Genomic DNA, 18,664 nt, shown 5'->3' with positions numbered 1-18,664 from the left:
AGTCCTTGCTTTTGATTCACCTGCTCACCCTGGCTCCACCCTTTCCCCTGTAACCTGCCCACCTCCCTTCCCCACTCTCCGTCCTAAAGCAAGGTCTTGACCCACCAGGAATCTCCCCCCACAGCTGCTGCCCGGTCCATTGATTTTCTCCAGCAGATTCTTTGCTGCTTCAGATTTGCCCCCAGCTTGGTTCGATCCCCCCCCCCCCCATACCCCAAGGTCTGGCTTCCAACAGACCATCTGCAATGAGTATGGGTAACCAGACACACTCAGCAGCCAGTACTAACCTCAGAGTGCTGGTTCAGCTTGAGCACCAGATCTTGAGTTCTCGTGGGTAGGGTCCCCCTGTCACTCTTCACCTCCGTGTACAGCACCTGGCCAACAGAAAGCTAGAGGAGAGACATCACCAAGGAGATTCCACTCTCCTACCACTAGCCCCTCTCTCCCTTATGGGAACCAACTCCACCCTCACCCCCATCACCCAGACAAAGTCTACAGTCACCAAACGTCCCCTCCATCAAAGAAGTTGACCAAAACTGCTTGTGTCTCCAGCCAGGACATGAGGACAAGTTCAGTTCTTGAGACATTGGCTATTTCACTGACCATTGACTCTCAGTCCATGGCGAGGAACCAAGACCCTGACCATCGGCTCTCCATCCGTGGCCTGAACCCAGGGCAATAGCCAAAGGCTTCTCCCTTAATTCTGGGTGGGAAGGTCACATTGGCCGCTGATCTTATCGAGATTCTCCAATTGTCCTCACAAACACTGCCATCCCCTCCCTGGACTCCGAATGCCGCCCATGTTACCGTGTATCCAGTGATTCTGCCGTGCCTCCGCGGTGCTCTCCATTGGACTCTGAAGGCTGTACAGTTCAGGGCCACCAGCTGTACATCCTGAGGTGGGCTCGGCCGATCTGAACCAGAGAAGACACAGATTGAGGAGACGGAAGCGAGGCACAGAGGGGTGGCGTATGGCTTGGTGTTGCCCATGGCACGAGGACCCCTTCCCCACAGGAGCTGGGGCCACAACCACAGTCACCCCAGGTCTGGTCACCACACTGCAGGAAGGGTGTTATCAAACTAAAGGGGGTGCAGGAAAGATTCACGAGGACACTGCCTAGAAGGGAGGGATAAGGTGAAATTGAACAGCCTGGAGTGTCAGGGGCTGGGGGTGACCTTATAAAGGTGTATTGGGCACCATGGTAGTGATAACACGGGGTGTCAGAATTCAAAGTTCAGTCCTAGCGTCTGCTGTAAGGAGTTCCTTCCCACGTGCGTAGGTTTCCTCTGTGTGCTCCAGTTTCCTCCCACAGTCCAAATGCTGTTGGTAGGTTAACTGGTTATTGTAAATTGGCCTGTGACTAGGCTGGGGTTAAACTGGTGGTTAGTTGGGCAGCGTGGCTCGTTTGCTGGAATGGCCTGTTCCCTGCTGTATCTCTATATAAATTACAATAAAATGTAAAATCCTGAGGGACATGGGTAAGGTTTTCTCCCCAGGGTGGAGGAGTCCAAAACTAGAGGGTATAAAACTAGAGTCCGAAACGGCGATGTTGCTGGCACTGTGGAGCTCAAGGGACTGGATGGAGCAGTACTGTTCAGTCCTAGAAAAATGGAGGGACATGTGGGAGGGAGGGGTTAGATTGACCTTGGAGCAGGTTAAGAGGCCAGCACAACATCGTGGGCAGAAGTATCAGGCCTGCACACGCAGGCACCTCCCAGTTCCCACCCAGCTCTGAGGATACACCGGCCGCTCGCTCCAGACTCATCACCGGCAGCCTTTTTAACCCCGGCTCACAGTCACACTCCTTGTTCATTTATCAGACCAGCCAGCCTCAACCGGGTGCTCCAGGATACCTCCCGGCCCAAAGTTTACCATGTTGCCTGCTACGTTTAGTTTCTGTTCTCTCTTGTCCTGTCGCCCCTCAGGGCTTGTTATTTGTGATCTACTATTAAAAGTTATTGTTCGCTGTTGAATCATCTCTGCTACACTGGTTTTGGGTCAGGCCTGTTCGACATGAAGGGCCGGTACTCTGTTGCTTATTTACTTATTTATTATTTGGAGATACAGCGCGTGGCCAAATGGTTAAGGCATTCGTCTAGTGATCTGAAGGTCACTAGTTCGAGCCTCAGCTGAGGCAGCGTGTGTGTCCTCGTGCAAGGCACTTAATCACACATTGCTCTGCGACGACACCAGTGTCAAGCTGTATTGGCCCTAGTGCCCTTCCCTTGGACAACATTAGTGACATGGAGAGGGGAGACTTGCAGCATGGGCAACTGCTGGTCTTCCATACAACCTTGCCCAGGCCTGCACCCTGGAAACCTTCTAAGGCTCAAATCCATGGTCTGATGAGACTAACGGATGCTTATTACTATAACAGCATGGAATAGGTCTTTCAGGCCCAATGAGCCACACCATCCAGCAACACACCAATTCAACCCTAGCCTAATTACAGGACGATTCACAATGACCAATTAACCCACTGTCCAGTACGCCTCTGGACTGTGCGAGGAAACCCATGTGTGCGCAGGAAGGTACTTTCTTAGGGAGGATGGCAGAATTGAACTCTGAACTCTGACACCTGAGGTGTAATAGCATTGTGCTAACCAATACACTGCTGTGACACGTTCCACGTTCTATGACTGCTTTCCTGGAGATCGGGGGATGAGGGGAGACCTTGTAGACACCTTCTTCCCAGGATAGGGGCTTCCAAGGCTAGAGGATATAGGTTTAGAGAGAGTGGGAGAAAGATCTAACGGTGATCTTAGGGGCAATGTCTTTAGGTAGAGTGTGGTCAGTATGTGGAACAAGCTGCAGGGGGAGGGGGAGGGTACAATTGCCAAGTTTAAAAGATACTTGAGCAGGTATATGAATTAGAAAGCCTTAGAGAGGTATGGACAAAACACAGGCAAATGGATCTAGCCGAGGTAAACATGTTTCGAATAGAGGCAGAGTCATAGAACTCTACAGCACAGAAACAGACCCTTCAGCCCATCTAGTCCATGCCAAACTGTTACTCTGCCTCGTCCCATTGACCTGCACCTGAACCATGGCCGTCCGTACCCCTCCCATCCACCTACTCATCCAAACTCCTCTTAAATGTTCAAATTGAACCCACCAACAGGCCGGGAGTCTAGGACCAGGGGACACGGCCTCAGAATAGAGGCGCGCCCATTTAGAACAGAGGTGGGGAGGAATTTCTTTGGCCAGAGGGTGGTGAATCTCTGGAATCCATTGCCACAGACGGCCAAGTCATTGGGTATATTTAAAGCGGAGGTTGATGGGTTCTTGATTAGTCAGGGTGTCAAAGGTTACGGGGCGAAGGCAGGAGACTGGGATAATAAATGAGCCATGAAGGAATGGCAGAACAGACTCGAAGGGCCGAATGGCCTACGTCTTACAGTCTTATGGTCTTAATTTGGCATTGTGGTCGGCACAGACACTGTGGGCCGAAGGACCGTCCTACGTTTCACGTTCCCCCCTCGCCCGCCTCAGGAAAGCCGGGGGAGCGTTCATCACACACCCTCCGCGTTCCTCGGGGGATCTTCCCTACCTGGTCTCCGCAGCGAGCTCCTGTCCTGCCTCGCGTTTGCCGCCTGCCCGGAGACGAGGATCAGCAGAAGCAGGGGCAGCCGGCGCCACGGTCCGGTGCGGGCACCCATCCCGGCCGGGACAGGAGAGAGAGAGGCGGGGCGGGACGGGACGGAGTGAGGGGGCGCGGGGCTCCCCCTCGGGATCTCGATGAGGGGCCGGGAATCTGCGGCAGGGACCCGACTACAGGGCGGGGTTCCCAGAGGGAGCGGGGAGCAGGAGAATGAAAATAAACGAGCACCGGGGCAGGAAGCAAAGCTCGAAGAAAAGAACCGATCGAAACTTTTGGCCGCGGTATCTCCGCTCCGTGTCTCTCTCCAGCCAGGAGCGGCCTCTCCAGAAGGGGGGAGAGAGAAATCCAACAGTTAAGGAGATAAGTGGAGTTTAATCTGGTGCTGATGTAAGGGAAACTGAGATGAAGCCTCCTCAGACGAACTTGAAAGCAGTTCGGAAAACATTTAAAGATACATCGCCCACTCAGATTGAAGCTTCCGAAAGTTCCCTTTGAACTTTTCAGTCCCCGTCTAAGTCTTTTTAAGAGAAAACTCTATAATAAATTACAGCCATTTGCCGGGCTGGGAGAAGTTTCTTCTAAAAGAACTTAAACACCGAGGAGAAGCGGCAAAGAGGCATTTAAAAAATTGTCTGTCTCTCTACAGCTGGAACGCGAAACGTTTCAGGAACAGCTTCTTCCCCTTCGCCATCAGATTCCCGAATGGACAATGAACCCTACGTCACTACCTCACTATTTTTTCTTGCTCTCTTTGTGCATTACTTACTTAATTTTATAAAAAATATTTTTATTAGAAGCATAGAAAACCTATAGCACAATACAAGCCCTTTGGCCCACAAAGCTGGGTCGAACATGTAACACACATAAAAGTTGCTGGTGAACGCAGCAGACCAGGCAGCATCTCTAGGAAGAGGTGCAGTCGATGTTTCAGGCTGAGACCCTTCGTCAGGAGGTTGACGAAGGGTCTTGGCCTGAAACGTCGACTGCACCTCTTCCTAGAGATGCTGCCTGGCCTGCTGCGTTCACCAGCAACTTTTACGTGTGTTGCTTGAATTTCCAGCATCTGCAGAATTCCTGTTGTTGTGTCGAACATGCACTTACTTTAGAAATTACCTGAGGTTACCCATAGCCCTCCATTTTTCTAATTGCAATGTACAGTTTTAAAATTAGGTACTGCTGCCACAAACAACAGATTTCACGATGTATACCGGTGATTCTGATTCTAGCTGTCAAAATACTGCAAAGTTCAAAGTAAATTTACTATCAAAGTACGTGTGTGTCACCATAAACAACCATGGGATTCCTGTTCTTGTGGGCAGTTACAGCAAATACAGGGAAACACAGTGAAAAACGGCGCCCGACAGGACGGACAAACAGCCAATGTGCTGAAGACACAGATCAAAAATGGTTGGAGATGGAGTCTTGTTCTAGAAGACACAGATCAAAAATGGATGAAGATGGAGTTTTGTTTTAGCAAGTAGGGGTTTTTTACAAAGAGAATGGTTAAAAAAAACTTGAACCTTGAATTGTATTTATTATTTATTACATTGCAATGTTCAGCTGCTGCAAAATGACAAATTTCATGCCAGTGATATTAAACCTGATTCTGATTCTGAACTTGCCTTCAAACTAGGATCAGATTTTTGCATACGTTTTAAAAACTTCAAAACAATCTTTCCAACATAAAAATATATGTAAGAAATACAATAATGTTTCAATTAGGAGGAAGGCACGTCAGTGGCTGTACCACAAACACCACCCTAATACTCTCTAATTAAATCCATTACCGCGCCCACTAATACTAACCTAATTCCCCTATATTAGGAGTTTGAGGAGATTTGGTGTGTCACCAAATTTCTACAGAGAGCATTTGAACTGGTTGCATCACCATCTGGTCTGGAGGGGCCACTGCACAGGATTGGAAAAAGCTGCAGAAAGTTGTAAACTCAGCCAGCTCCATCATCGGCACTAGCCCCCCCCCCCCAGCATGGAGAAGGCGGCATCCATCATAAGGACCCCATCACCTAGGACATGCCTTTTTCTCATTGCTACCATCAGGGAGCAGGAAGGAGGTTACAGGAGCCTGAAGGCACACACTCGACTTTTCAGGAACAGCTTCTTCCCTCGACCATCAGATTTCCAAATGGACATTGAACCCATGAACACTATCTCACTACTTCACTACCTCTTTGCTCATCTTAATTATTATACATACACCCAGTGGCCACTTTATTAGATACAGGAGAAAAACTTCTGTGAGGTCTTCTGCTGCTACAGCCGGTCCATTCCAGGGTTCAACGTATACATTCAGAGACGCTCTTCTGCACACCACTGTTGTAAGGTGTGATTATTTGAGTTATTGACACTTTCCTGTCAGCTTGAACCAGTCTGGCCATTCTCCTCTGACCTCTCTCATTAACAAGGCATTTTCACCCACAGAATTGCTAACTGGAAGGTTTTTGTTTTTTGTACTATTCCCTGTAAACTCTAGAGACAGTTGTGTGTGAAAATCCCAGGAAATCAGCAGTTTCTGAGATACTCAAACCACCCCGTCTGGCACCAACAATTATTTCTCAGTCACAGATCTCATTCCTTCCCCCCTCCTGATGTTCGGTCTGAACAACAACTGAATCTCTTGACCATGTCTGCGTGCTTTTATGCATCGAGTTGCTGCCATGTAATTGGCTGATTGGATATTTGCATTAACAAGCAGGTATGCCTAATAAAGTGGCCGGTGAGTGTAATAAACCTGATTCTGCAAGCTAATTTTACGTTCGTAGTGTTCAGTTTGTTATTGCATCTATATATTTGTCATTGCCAGCTCATCTTGAAGACTGAAAACTCTAATCTCAAACTTCTGCTTCCTTGCAGCTACTCCCACTCAAGGGGAAGGGTTCGGGAGTAAATTCCGAGGAAAATATCCGGAGCTGGAGTGCCTAAGGCAGTCCAATGTTGAGTTCAACACTGACTGACAACTCCTGCAACACTGCCGGTATCCAACAGATTCGATGCAGCACAAATAAAAACAAATACAATAATAGAAAGCACAATAAATATAAATAGACAAGAGAGCTTATATAATAGATTGATTGTGTGTCCATAAAGTGTCTGTACATAAGGTGACTGACAGGAAATGATAAAGTAGTGGTGGTTGGGGGTGTGGAGGGGTGGGTTAGTTGGGTGGAGGTGTTGATCAGCCTTCCTGCTTGGGGAAAGTAACTGTTTTTGAGTCTGGTGGTCCGGGCATGGATGTTATGTGGCCTCCTCCCCGATGGGAGTGGGACAATCAGTCTATGATCGGGGGAGTGGGATCCTTCATGATGTTACTGGCCCTTTTCTGGCCAATTGTTGAGGTGGTAAGGATTGCCACTTGGCCTGACTGTGGATCAGTTAAGTGGAAGAACAGCTCACAGAAATTTTTTTTTAAATGCAGCTTTCAAGAAGAGAAAATAAGCCCAGCAGGATGTGAATGATCCTTTTAAATTCAAATTAAAGGGAAAGGGACAAGCCTGAGCACCTTCTGTGAATCACATTAAGTGCAGATTGCCTTTGTCAGGCTGTGAGGAAAGACTAGGCCTCACTGGGAGAGGGGTAAGAAAAACACAACTGTGTATGTTCTCTCTGTGACCACACATTTCCTCCAGGTGCTCTGGTGTCCAGTTGTGTGGGCATGTTATTATTTCTATGGATGGCACGCTAAGATAGCAGTTAGTGAAACACTATTACAGAGCCAGTAAGCCAGATTCAATTCCCATCACTGTCTGTAAGGAGTTTGTACGTTCTCCCTGTGACTGGCTGTGTTTCCTCCGGGTGCTCTGGTTTCCTCTCACACTCCGAAGATGTACGGGTTGGGAGGTTCATTGGTCACACGGGTGTAACTGGACGGATGTGTTCGTCAGGCCGGAAGGGCCTGTCACCATTCTGTATCTCTGACTAAATTAATGAATATTTATCTGGGACTTGGGAAGTTTCTCGTACAGACCGCAAGGTCACAGTTCAAATGCAGGGCGCACAGCAAGCTCCCACAATCTCTTGTGAGGCTCTCCGAGATAAAAGATTACTTTTCATTTGTGAATAAAGACTTTGATACTTCCCATTTACAGCCTCCGTGTGGTTCAGTTTTAGTTGGTCACAACAGTCTGATGTTTGACATTCACATTCAGATACAATGAATGTGGCGTTTGCGTCAGTGACCAACACAGTCTGAGGACGTACAGGGGGCAGCCCGCAAGTATCGCCATGTTTGTGTCGCCAAAATCGCCAACCCAGAACTTCCTAACCGTGTCCCATAATCCCTGGAATGAAAAACCAGCTTGCAGTAGCATCTCAGGCACGTCAGAAAGACAATACACTGAACATAATTTATACAAGACGTGACGAATACAGAGCTTTGTGAAATGACACAAACAGAGACAAGTCTATGACAGTGTAAGACGTACTCTGTGGTGTTCTGTGATGACACAGGATTACACAACATTGGGGAGAGTGTCACCAAACACAGGACACTTGGGAAGAGAGGGGTCTCACTCGGTGGGGACACAAGACTGGGGCTCCTTTCCAACATCAACAGCCCTCGCACAGTAAAACAGGAGGCAAATGTCAGCATCACACACTCTTGGGGTCAGACACAGAGTGAAGCTCCCTCTACACTGTCCCATCACACACCCCGGGGGTCAAACACAGAGTGAAGCTCCCTCTACACTGTCCCATCACACACTCCCGGGGTCAGACACAGAGAGAAACTCACTCTACACTGTCCCATCACACTCTCCCAGGGTCAGACACAGAGTGAAGCTCCCTCTACACTGTCCCATCACACACTCCCGGGGTCAGACACAGAGTGAAACTCCCTCGACACTGTCCCATCACACACTCCCGGGGTCAGACACAGAGAGAAACTCACTCTACACTGTCCCATCACACTCTCCCAGGGTCAGACACAGAGTGAAGCTCCCTCTACACTGTCCCATCACACACTCCCAGGGTCAGACACAGAGTGAAGCTCCCTTTACACTGTCCCATCACACACCCCGGGGGTCAGACACAGAGTGAAACTCCCTCGACACTGTCCCATCACACACTCCCGGGGTCAGACACAGAGAGAAACTCACTCTACACTGTCCCATCACACTCTCCCAGGGTCAGACACAGAGTGAAGCTCCCTCTACACTGTCCCATCACACACTCCCAGGGTCAGACACAGAGTGAAGCTCCCTCTACACTGTCCCATCACACACCCCGGGGGTCAAACACAGAGTGAAGCTCCCTCTACACTGTCCCATCACACACCCGGGGGGTCAGACACAGAGTGAAGCTCCCTCTACACTGTCCCATCACACACTCCCAGGGTCAGACACAGAGTGAAGCTCCCTCTACACTGTCCCATCACACACCCCGGGGGTCAGACACAGAGTGAAACTCCCTCGACACTGTCCCATCACACACTCCCGGGGTCAGACACAGAGTGAAGCTCCCTCTACACTGTCCCATCACACACCCGGGGGGTCAGACACAGAGTGAAGCTCCCTCTACACTGTCCCATCACACACTCCCAGGGTCAGACACAGAGTGAAGCTCCCTCTACACTGTCCCATCACACACCCCGGGGGTCAGACACAGAGTGAAGCTCCCTCTACACTGTCCCATCACACACCCGGGGGGTCAGACACAGAGTGAAGCTCCCTCTACACTGTCCCATCACACACTCCCAGGGTCAGACACAGAGTGAAGCTCCCTCTACACTGTCCCATCACACACCCCGGGGGTCAGACACAGAGTGAAACTCCCTCGACGCTGTCCCATCACACACTCCTGTGGTCAGACACAGAGTGAAGCTCCCTCTACACTGTCCCATCACACACCCCGGGGGTCAGACACAGAGTGAGGCTCCCTCCGGACTGTCCCATCACACACTCCGGGGGTCAGACACAGAGTGAAGCTCCCACCAGACTGTCCCATCACACACTCCCAGGGTCAGACACAGAGTGAAGCTCCCTTTACACTGTCCCATCACACACTCCCGGGGTCAGACACAGAGTGAAGCTCCCTTTACACTGTCCCATCATACACTCCCGGTTCAGACACAGAGTGAAGCTCCCTCTACACTGTCCCGTTACACACTCCTGGTTCAGACACAGAGTGAAACTCCCTCTACACTGTCCCATCACACACTCCCGGGGTCAGACACAGAGTGAAGCTCCCTCTACACTGTCCCATCACACACCCCGGGGGTCAGAAACAGAGTGAAGCTCCCTCTACACTGTCCCATCACACACTCCCGGGGTCAGACACAGAGTGAAGCTCCCTCTACACTGTTCCATCACACACTCCCGGGGTCAGACACAGAGTGAAGCTCCCTCTACACTGTTCCATCACACACTCCCGGGGTCAGACACTGAGTGAAGCTCCCTCTGCAATTTCCCATGTCTCAATGCTGCCCTCTGCTGTCCTATTGATGTATGGCTAATTTTTTGTCCCTCTGAACCCCAGGCAAAGGTTCAAAGGTTTATTTTATTATCAAAGTATGTGGGCAGAATACTACTCTGAGAATTGTCTTCTCCAGATAGCTGTAAAATATAGAAAATGATAGAAGTAATTGATAGAAAGACTTCAATCTCCCTGCACAAGAAGAAAAAGAAAGAAAAACTCTCAAACCCCAACCCCCCCATATGCCCTCTCCACAAAGCCATTTATTTTCTTACCAATTAAAAACCTATCAATCTCTGCATTAAATATATCCAATGACTTGACCTCCACAGCCATCTGGGACAATGAATTCCATAGATTCACCATCCTCCGGCTAAAGGAATTCCTTCTCATCTCTGCTCCAAATGGACGTCCATCTATTCCGAAGCTGTGCTCTCTGGTTGTAGACTCTCCCACGATAGGAAACATCCTCCCTACACTCACTCTGCCTCGGCCGATAGGTTTCAATGAGATCCCCTCCTCTTTCTTCTAAACTGTCCGGCCAGTACAGGCCCAGAGCCATCAACCCTTTCATTCCCGGATCATCCTGCCGCTTTCTCCCGTGTGCCTGGGATTGTGCTGAGTTGGAGAGTTGGTAGCTGAGAATAATTCTGTACACAATTCCCACACCTCTTACCAAACGAGGAGTCAAAATGTCTTCACCCAGAGGGGAGTGACTACCCGAGGGGTTTGGAGGCCCAGCCACTCGGTGTGTGAAAGACAGGGATTGATAGACACAAGAGAATCGTGTTAGTTTGTTATTCAGAGAGACAGCTCGATAACAGGCCCTTCTTGCCCAACGAGACTATGCCCCCAATTACACCATGTGACCAATCACAGCTTGTGACCAATTACTCCATGTGACCAATTGCCCTATGAACCCGAACGGGAGGAAACTGAAACAGCGGGAGGAAACCCACAAGGGGAACGTACAGACTATGGTGGGAATTGAACCATGATTGCTGTGTTGTAATAGCGATCTGCAAAACACTGCACCACCATGCCAACCCTACTGTGCCAACCCCACCGTGCCAACTGTACCGTGCCAACCCTACTGTGCCAACCCCACTGTGCCAACCCCACCGTGCCAACCCTACTGTGCCAACCCTACTGTGCCAACCTACCGTGCTGACCCCACCGTGCTGACCCTAATGTGCCATACCAGTCTACAGATGCTGGAAATCCACAGCAACACACAAAATGCTGGAGGAACTCAGCAGGTCGGGCAGCATCTATAGCGGGGGATAAACAGTTGAAGTCTCAGCATTGGAAAGGAAGGTGGAATCCTTCAATAGAACTGGAATGGAAAGGGGACAAAGCCGGAATAAGAAGGTGGGGGGAAGGAAAGATTATAGGTGAGAACAGGGACCCATCTTCCCTCTCACCTGACCTGCCGAGTCCCTCCAGCATTTTGAGTGGGTTTGATAGATTGTCGATGTTGTAGCATACGAGAGATGGAGTTAGTGCAGGAAAGTATCACCGAGGGAAAAAGATTGTCTATGCTGTCAGTGGAGTGACAGAGCAGACCTGATGGGCTGAATGGCCTCTTATCCCTTGTGTTCCTCATATTCTAATTGACTGCAGGCGTTGCAGAGAGTTGTGGACAGCCCAGTTCATGACACAAACCAGCCTCCCCTCATTTGACTCCATCCACACTCCCTGCTACCTCAGTAAAACAGCCAATAATCAAAGACGCCACCCACCCTGGCCATTCCCTGTTCTCCCCTCACCCATCAAGAAGAAAATGGAAAAGTCTGAAAGCACATACCACCAGCTCAACGACAGCCCTCTGTTATCAAACTCTTGAACAGACCTCTCTTACAATGGGGATGATATGACTTTATAAAATTTATTTCGAGATACAGCATGGTAACAAGCCCCTCCTGTCCTGCAAGCCCACGCAGCCCAGTTACACCCATGTGACTAACTAATCTACTGACCCGTAAATCTTCGGAATGTGGGAGGAAACCAGAGCACCCAAGGAAGCACACAAGTATTGTGTATTTAATGTTTCAGTAACATTGTAAATGTATTGTTTGATTAAGCATCCTTTGTTATTTAAATAATTCATTAGTGAAGTGTTGCCTCACTTGGAAGGACTGTTTGGGGCCCTGAATGGTGTCATTTTATCCCTTTATCTTTCCCCTTACTGGTTTTTCACCTGGAACCTACCAGCCTTCTCCTTCTCACCCTCCCCCCACCTTCTTTATAGGGCCCCTGTTCCTTCCCCCTACAGTCCTGACGAAGGGTTCCAGCCCGAAACGTCGACTGATCGTTTCCACGGATGCTGCCCGACCTGCTGAGTTCCTCCAGCATGTTGTGAGTGTTGCTTTGACCACAGCATCTGCAGATTATTTTGTGTTTACATGCTTTTCTCTTGCTTTTAACGTTGAATTAGCAACTCTCTGGCTCTAAAGGCCTCGGGGAGATGCCTCATACCAAGTCTGTTTTATGCTTCGTGCCTTCCGCAGTGACCCGGAGACTTGGCATCAGTGCCCTCACAGCTCAATGCAACACTCAGCCTGGCTCCTCAGCAGTACGGGTGTCGGGGTCATTAAGTTCCAATAACACAGTGACTCCAGTTAATGGGCACATCAGCACCAGCACATTTCAGCCCAAAGAAGCAGCTGTCCCAATCAGCCGAAGATTCACAGAAAGAGTTAAAAAGATATAAAAAAGAAAACCTGAGTAAGAAATGATGTATTTAAATGAAATAGAGAACAAATTAGAACACCATCAACAGTACTACAATACCATAAAACTGTGTGTTAATTCCTAATAGTTCTTGACCGAGGAATTCATCCAGTGTAAGCTGCTGTGTCTATCTGATTGACTGTAATTAAAATTATCTTGTTCAGTGGCACGATGGCATTAGTGACCAACCTGACACATTGTAGAGATATATATCTCTCCCTCTCCCTCTCCCTGTCAGTCCTCAAGATGGGGGAGCTTGGAGAAGCGGTGTGGAAGATTGTAGAATCAGAACGGTGAGCTGTTAGTCTCCACTCCCATTGTTGTAGGAACAATCTCTCTCCCCCTCGCGAGGAGAGAGAGCCTGTCTGAGACACCAATGTGCTGGGTTACGGACTGGGTTATGGACTCTGGATTGAGGTCTCTTTGAGGGGCTTCTGCTGTTGCTTGCATGGTGGGGGTGGGAGGTCGGTACTTCTCCTGGCACAAGTTGGGGGGGGGGTGGCCGATGGTTTTGCTGCTGCTTGTGTGGGGAGAGTGAGGAGGGGGGCAGATTCAGGGCTTCAATGTTTCTCTCATTCATTCAATATGGTTTCCTGTTTCATGGATGTCTGTGAAGAGTAAGATTTTCAGGTTGTATACTGTATTCATTCTGATATTAAATTAACCTTTAAACACTTTGATACCCTTCTAGACAAACTTCTGAACAGCGATTTTCCTTTGTACTTTTGAGGCGACTAAGTGATCTGGTGCTTTTTTGATCTCTTGGGATGTCTAGCGAAGATGAAAGTGGAGAATGCCAGCACTGGAGGTGGCAGTTTCGAGGCCTGATGGTGGAAGACAAACCCCTGATCAGTTCCATTACTCGGTGCCAAGATTAAAATTGTCCAGTGACAGGCTCCCGTCACAATTCAGTAGCAGACTGTCCCAGTTAAACGAAGGGAATCCCGGCTATTTTCTCAAATAGTTTTTGTTTTTTAAGAGTCGTCCCAATAAGTAGCTGCCCTGATTAAACAATGACTCAATTAACCAGAATACACTTGTGACTCTCGCTTCAGCTCACGGCTAAATATAGGAGGTGATAGCCCCCGGCCCGGCCAAACTTAAGAAATCTCGTTTGGGTGGATGCTGCGTGATGTGTCCCCTGTTATAAATCAGTACCCCGAAATAACAAACAGTACACAATATGCGATTAAATGATTAAGCTTTATAATTCTTACTTTGACTATATGGTTAGTAAAGAAAATGATAAAAAGAAAGAGGGCCCAATCTTATTAAGCAGTCTGTTGCGCAAAGTTGGAGCTCACTGATAAGCCGATTGTCCACCATCGACCTCCTCTGATCGTCGCTGCCCTTCGGACCCTCGCTCCAAGTCCACCCGTCCGGCGGCCTACCAACTCTCTCCATTCGCATCTTCTCTCCTCATCTCTCTCCGGCAAAAGACCACGAAAGTCTCTCTTCCAGACTCACACGAAAGAACAACAGCATTCCAAACCCCGTTATCTCTCATCATAACCCAAACATTGCTGCTACAGAGAAGCCATTACATTATCAGTGAAACCCTACAGCGTGTTACACTCTTCCCTCACCAAATTTAGTCATGTCCTCATGACGTTGAGATAATTCGCCAACCCGTCTTGCAAAACACGAAGTCCAATCCAGGTGTAAAAGGCAGTGACATAGCTCCCCAACACAGTAGGGGTCATACTCTGTTCCCCTGGTGCTACGTAGGGCAACCTATCCGGTGGTCTTCTAATCCTCTGAGACCTCCGCACCCCATCATCTAACTCTTCAGGTTCCGACACTACTGGGGATACTTCTGGTCTACCTGGTGAGGCCTCCCCTGATCTATCACTCATGCCCACCTGCAACTTGGAGCCCTCTGTCCCATGGTCAGACCCCGCTACCTCCCCTGCAGAGTCCCTCTGCAACCCAGGCTGCCCACAGATAGCTCTCCCCTGCCCCCCCCCCCACTTCACCTGTCTCAATGGGAAAACAGCTGGGAGTCTCTTCCTCAATCAATGGGGAGTTAGCGAAAGGCAGCATATACCGCACATCCAGGTCCTCATCCTCCGAATCAGTATCCCTCTCAGGGGTGGGGGCAGGCCTAACCTCACCTGCTGGGGGCCCGGTAGTTCCCCAGCATTTCCGCAGAGTCCTCTTACTAGGTGTAGGCTCCAAGTCGGGCTCTGGGTTAACCCGCACCTCTTGACCCAGGGGCAACAGGTGGTTTCCGTGGAGAATCTTGACAGGCCCATTTCCATCCTTTGGTTTCACCCAGAAAACCGGTAGGTTTGGCATCTGACTCTCCACCACATAGGGTGTGGCCGCCCAATGGCCAGTCAACTTGTGCTTTCCAGGTAGCCCCAAATTCCTTTAGAAAACTCAGTCTCCCAGCAGGAGTTGGGAGAACCTCACCTTCTGATCATACCTCCTCTTATTCCCTTGATTCTGCTTGGCGGCCACGACCCCAGCCAATTCATAAGCCCTCTTCAACTCTTTCCTCACATCAGACACATACTTCAGATAAATCTTCGGTGGTAAGTCACCCTCGTCAGTCCCATAACAAAGGTCAATGGGCAACCTTGCCTCGCACCCAAACTCCTCTTCCCGTACCTCTCTGATCAGCTCAACAAAAGATGGAGGGGGGCACATCTTACGAGACTGTCGGAGCCCCCAAGCAATCAGGTCATGGGACTGGGCACCCCTGGCTACCTGGTTCACTCTTAACTGATCCACCTCAGCTGCCTGAATGACCCCTCTGTGCTGCAAGCAATTTAGCTGCCTCTCTAGCCGAAAAATAAAGCAGAAATCTTCTCCCTCTTCTCCTGACGCATGTTTCGAAACCCCACCAGGAGCACCATTGGGCTTCCAGTCAGGCCAAAAGCATTGTCCAGTGCTTGCATGAAATTGACAGCTGTCACTACCAGATATTTCATCCTGACAGCTCTCACAAAGGCCTGCCCATTCAAACTTTCTACCAATCTCTGTCGTTTTACGTTATCAGAGTACTGCCACTCATCTAACAACTGAGAAATCCTCTCCGCCCAAGTCTCATACTCCTCCTCCCCTTTAGGGATGGGTGTTATTTCAGAGAATAGGTGGAGCCTGCCATAGCTGGGACTTTGAACCTGATTTTTCCATTTATTCGCCAGAGAAGTTTGGGCGGATACTACCTCAGAATTCCCACTCTTCACCGGGGGACGTGGACTAATTAGACATTCCAAATCTGACCACTCTTTCCCCTCACTCCTCAGAAACGAGAGAACCTTGCCTTTGAAATCTCCACCCCCAGCTACCGTTACCTCAGTGCTGGTCTGCATTAAAACGAGAGCTGCGCCAGCCATTTTATCAAACCTCCGCCCACAATCGCAACTTCAACAGCACTTAACAGGTGAATTAACAATTCATCTGGAGTACAGATATCTGCCCCATTGGTTCATTGCTCAGGGTAATCACACAGCATCCAACAGAATCTAACCCTGATGAGCCCCCACAATTGTAACTCTTGCTTTGGCTAGCGGCTGAATACAGGGGGTGATAGCCCCTGGCCTGGCCAAACTTAAGAAATCTCGTTTGGGTGGATGCTGCACAGTGTTCCCTGTTACAAATCAGTACTCCGAAATAGCAAACAGTACACAATATGTGATAAAATGTTAAGCTTTATAATTCTTACTTGACTATATGGTTAGTAAAGAAAACCAAAAAAGAAAAAGGGCCCAATTTTATGAAACAGTCTATTGTGCAATGCTGGAGCTCGCTGATAAGCCGGTCGTTCACCATCGACCTCCTCCGATTGTTGCTGCCCTTCAGACCCTCGCTCCAAGTCTACCCGTCCGGCGGTCTACCAACTCTATCTATTCGCATCTTCTCTCCTCATCTCTCCCCAGCAAAAGACCACGAAAATCTCTCTTCCAGAAAGAACAACGGCATTCCAAATCCAATTATCTCTAGTCATAACCCAAGCATTGCTGCTACGGAGAAACCATCACATTATCAATGAAACCTTACAGCATGTTACACAGCAGTGAAACTCTATAGCATGTTACAACTGTATTGCAGAAGCATAGACATGTCAGGAGGAGTCAGTAGTGAGTGCTGTCTCTCCTGGACCGGGGATGGAAATGGTGCAGCCTCCTTCCCCCCGGGTTCAGTCCTCCTTGCCGATTACTGTTTCTTCACTGCCGCGTAGATCACCTCTGGAACACAAAAATCAGACATTAGTGCAGACAGCGAGGGGAGCTTACCCCGACACCAGACCCAGGAGCATCCAGGGAGACAGGACGATTACACCATCAGGACGAGGGTCACTGTGACAAAGTCCAAGCCCAGGTGAATTTATTATCAAAGAATGTTTCTGTCACCACACACTTCCTTAACTCATATCCCAGATTCTCACTTCCCTGCGTGCATTTACAGAGAGAAAATAAATACTATGGAATTTATTAACAATTCAACATGGAGACAATCGAACATCCGGTATCCAAAGGAAGACAAACGGTGCAAATAAAAAATAAATGACATTGAGAACATGAGTTCAGAGTGTTTGAAAGTGAGGTGGTTCCAGTGAGAACGTGGGGAACAGCGATGACACCCCCATGATATCTCACACATTCCTCCAAGTGATCAGACCAGGAGTGTTTGATGTTTCCTAGAGTGCAGAGTCTCGGACCAGAGGGCCAGAGACATCTCTTTAGATCAGAGATGAGGAGGAATTTCTTTAGCCAGAGGATGGTGAATCTGTGGAACTCATTGCCACAGACGGCTGTGGAGACCGTGACATCAGGTATGATTAATGATTGGTTAAGTCCGTGATTGCTAAGGTGGTTAAGGGTTTCCGGGAGAAGTCAGGAGAATAGGGTTCAGGAAAGTAAAAAGTAAATCAGACATGATTGGCAGGTGGAGCAGACTTGATGGGCTGAATGGCCTAATTCTGCTTCTATGTCTTACAGAAAATCATGAGCGATGCAGACATGGGAGATAGGCGGTCTTTCTCTCTGAAAGTGTCAAATACTCGAGGAGAAAGATTGACGATGAGAGGGAAAGGTTTAACAGAGATATATGAAGCAAGGTTTTTTACAGAGAGTGGTGGGTGCCTGAAACACACTGCCTGGGGTGGTGGTGGAGGCAGGTATGAAAATGGTGTTTTAGTTCCTGACTTCATCCCCCTCCCCTCCCTACCCACCTTGCCCCTCTCCTGGCCTCACCTATCACCTGCCAGCTTGTACTCCTCCCCTCCCCTCCCTTCTTGTTCTGGCTTCATCCCTCTTCCTTTCCAGTCTTGATGAAGGGTCTCAGCTGGAAACATCGACTGTGGATTCATTTCCAGAGATGCCGAGATGCTCCAGCTTTTTGTGCGTGATGCTCTGGATCTCCAGCATCTGCAGAATCTCCTCTGTTTCTGATTCACCGGGGTGTGGCCTGCAGTGTTTCAGTTCCTCCAGCTTTTTGTGTGTGTTGGCCTGGATTTCCAGCATCTCCCATCTCTGATTCCTCCCGGGAATGAAGGGATTCGGACCGCGGGCAGGCAGATGGGCTCATGGTCGGAACGTACATTATGGGCCAAAGGAATTCCTGAGGCACTGCCTCTGGTGAGGGGAGCTGTACCCGTGATGGAACAGACTGAACTGTTCCCTCCAACTATGGACTCACGTTCAGGAACTCCTCATCTCATGTTCTCAATACTTATTATAATTTATTATTTTTTTAATTAGTTTTCCTTTTGTATTTGCATTATATTGTCTTTGGGTCTTTGGTTGTTTGTCCATCCTGCCTGGTGAGGCCTTTCAAAGATTCTACTGTGTTTCTTACTATTTACTGTGAATGCCCTGAAGAAAATGAATCTCAGATTTGTATGTGGTCACAAATGTACTTTGATAATGAATTTACTCTGAACCTAAGTTCCA

The 18,664-nt window shown here is 48.9% G+C and overlaps 1 protein-coding gene and 1 long non-coding RNA gene across 4 annotated transcripts in view; one reads left to right on the top strand and one right to left on the bottom strand.

The window, feature by feature from the left end:
- LOC134347248 (pikachurin) overlaps nt 1–4,278 on the bottom strand; it is a 105,347-nt gene extending 101,069 nt beyond the window's left edge. For all 3 annotated transcript variants that reach the window (XM_063049597.1, XM_063049599.1, XM_063049598.1), the window contains exons 1-3: nt 3,552–4,278; nt 808–914; nt 288–374 (exon numbers count right to left, since the gene is read on the bottom strand). In XM_063049597.1, coding sequence (XP_062905667.1) covers nt 288–374; nt 808–914; nt 3,552–3,660 — 303 coding nt within the window. In that variant the 5' untranslated portion in view covers nt 3,661–4,278. The remainder of the gene's footprint in view (nt 1–287; nt 375–807; nt 915–3,551) is intronic.
- LOC134347249 (uncharacterized) overlaps nt 1–6,656 on the top strand; it is a 35,779-nt gene extending 29,123 nt beyond the window's left edge. The window contains exon 3 of the long non-coding RNA XR_010018114.1: nt 6,474–6,656. This is a non-coding gene — a long non-coding RNA (uncharacterized LOC134347249). The remainder of the gene's footprint in view (nt 1–6,473) is intronic.
- Nucleotides 6,657–18,664: the final 12,008 nt, after the last annotated feature.

The sequence above is a fragment of the Mobula hypostoma genome, chromosome 5, assembly GCF_963921235.1.
Source record: "Mobula hypostoma chromosome 5, sMobHyp1.1, whole genome shotgun sequence".
Taxonomy (NCBI): domain Eukaryota; kingdom Metazoa; phylum Chordata; class Chondrichthyes; order Myliobatiformes; family Myliobatidae; genus Mobula; species Mobula hypostoma.
This window is presented reverse-complemented; position numbering and strand designations above follow the sequence as displayed.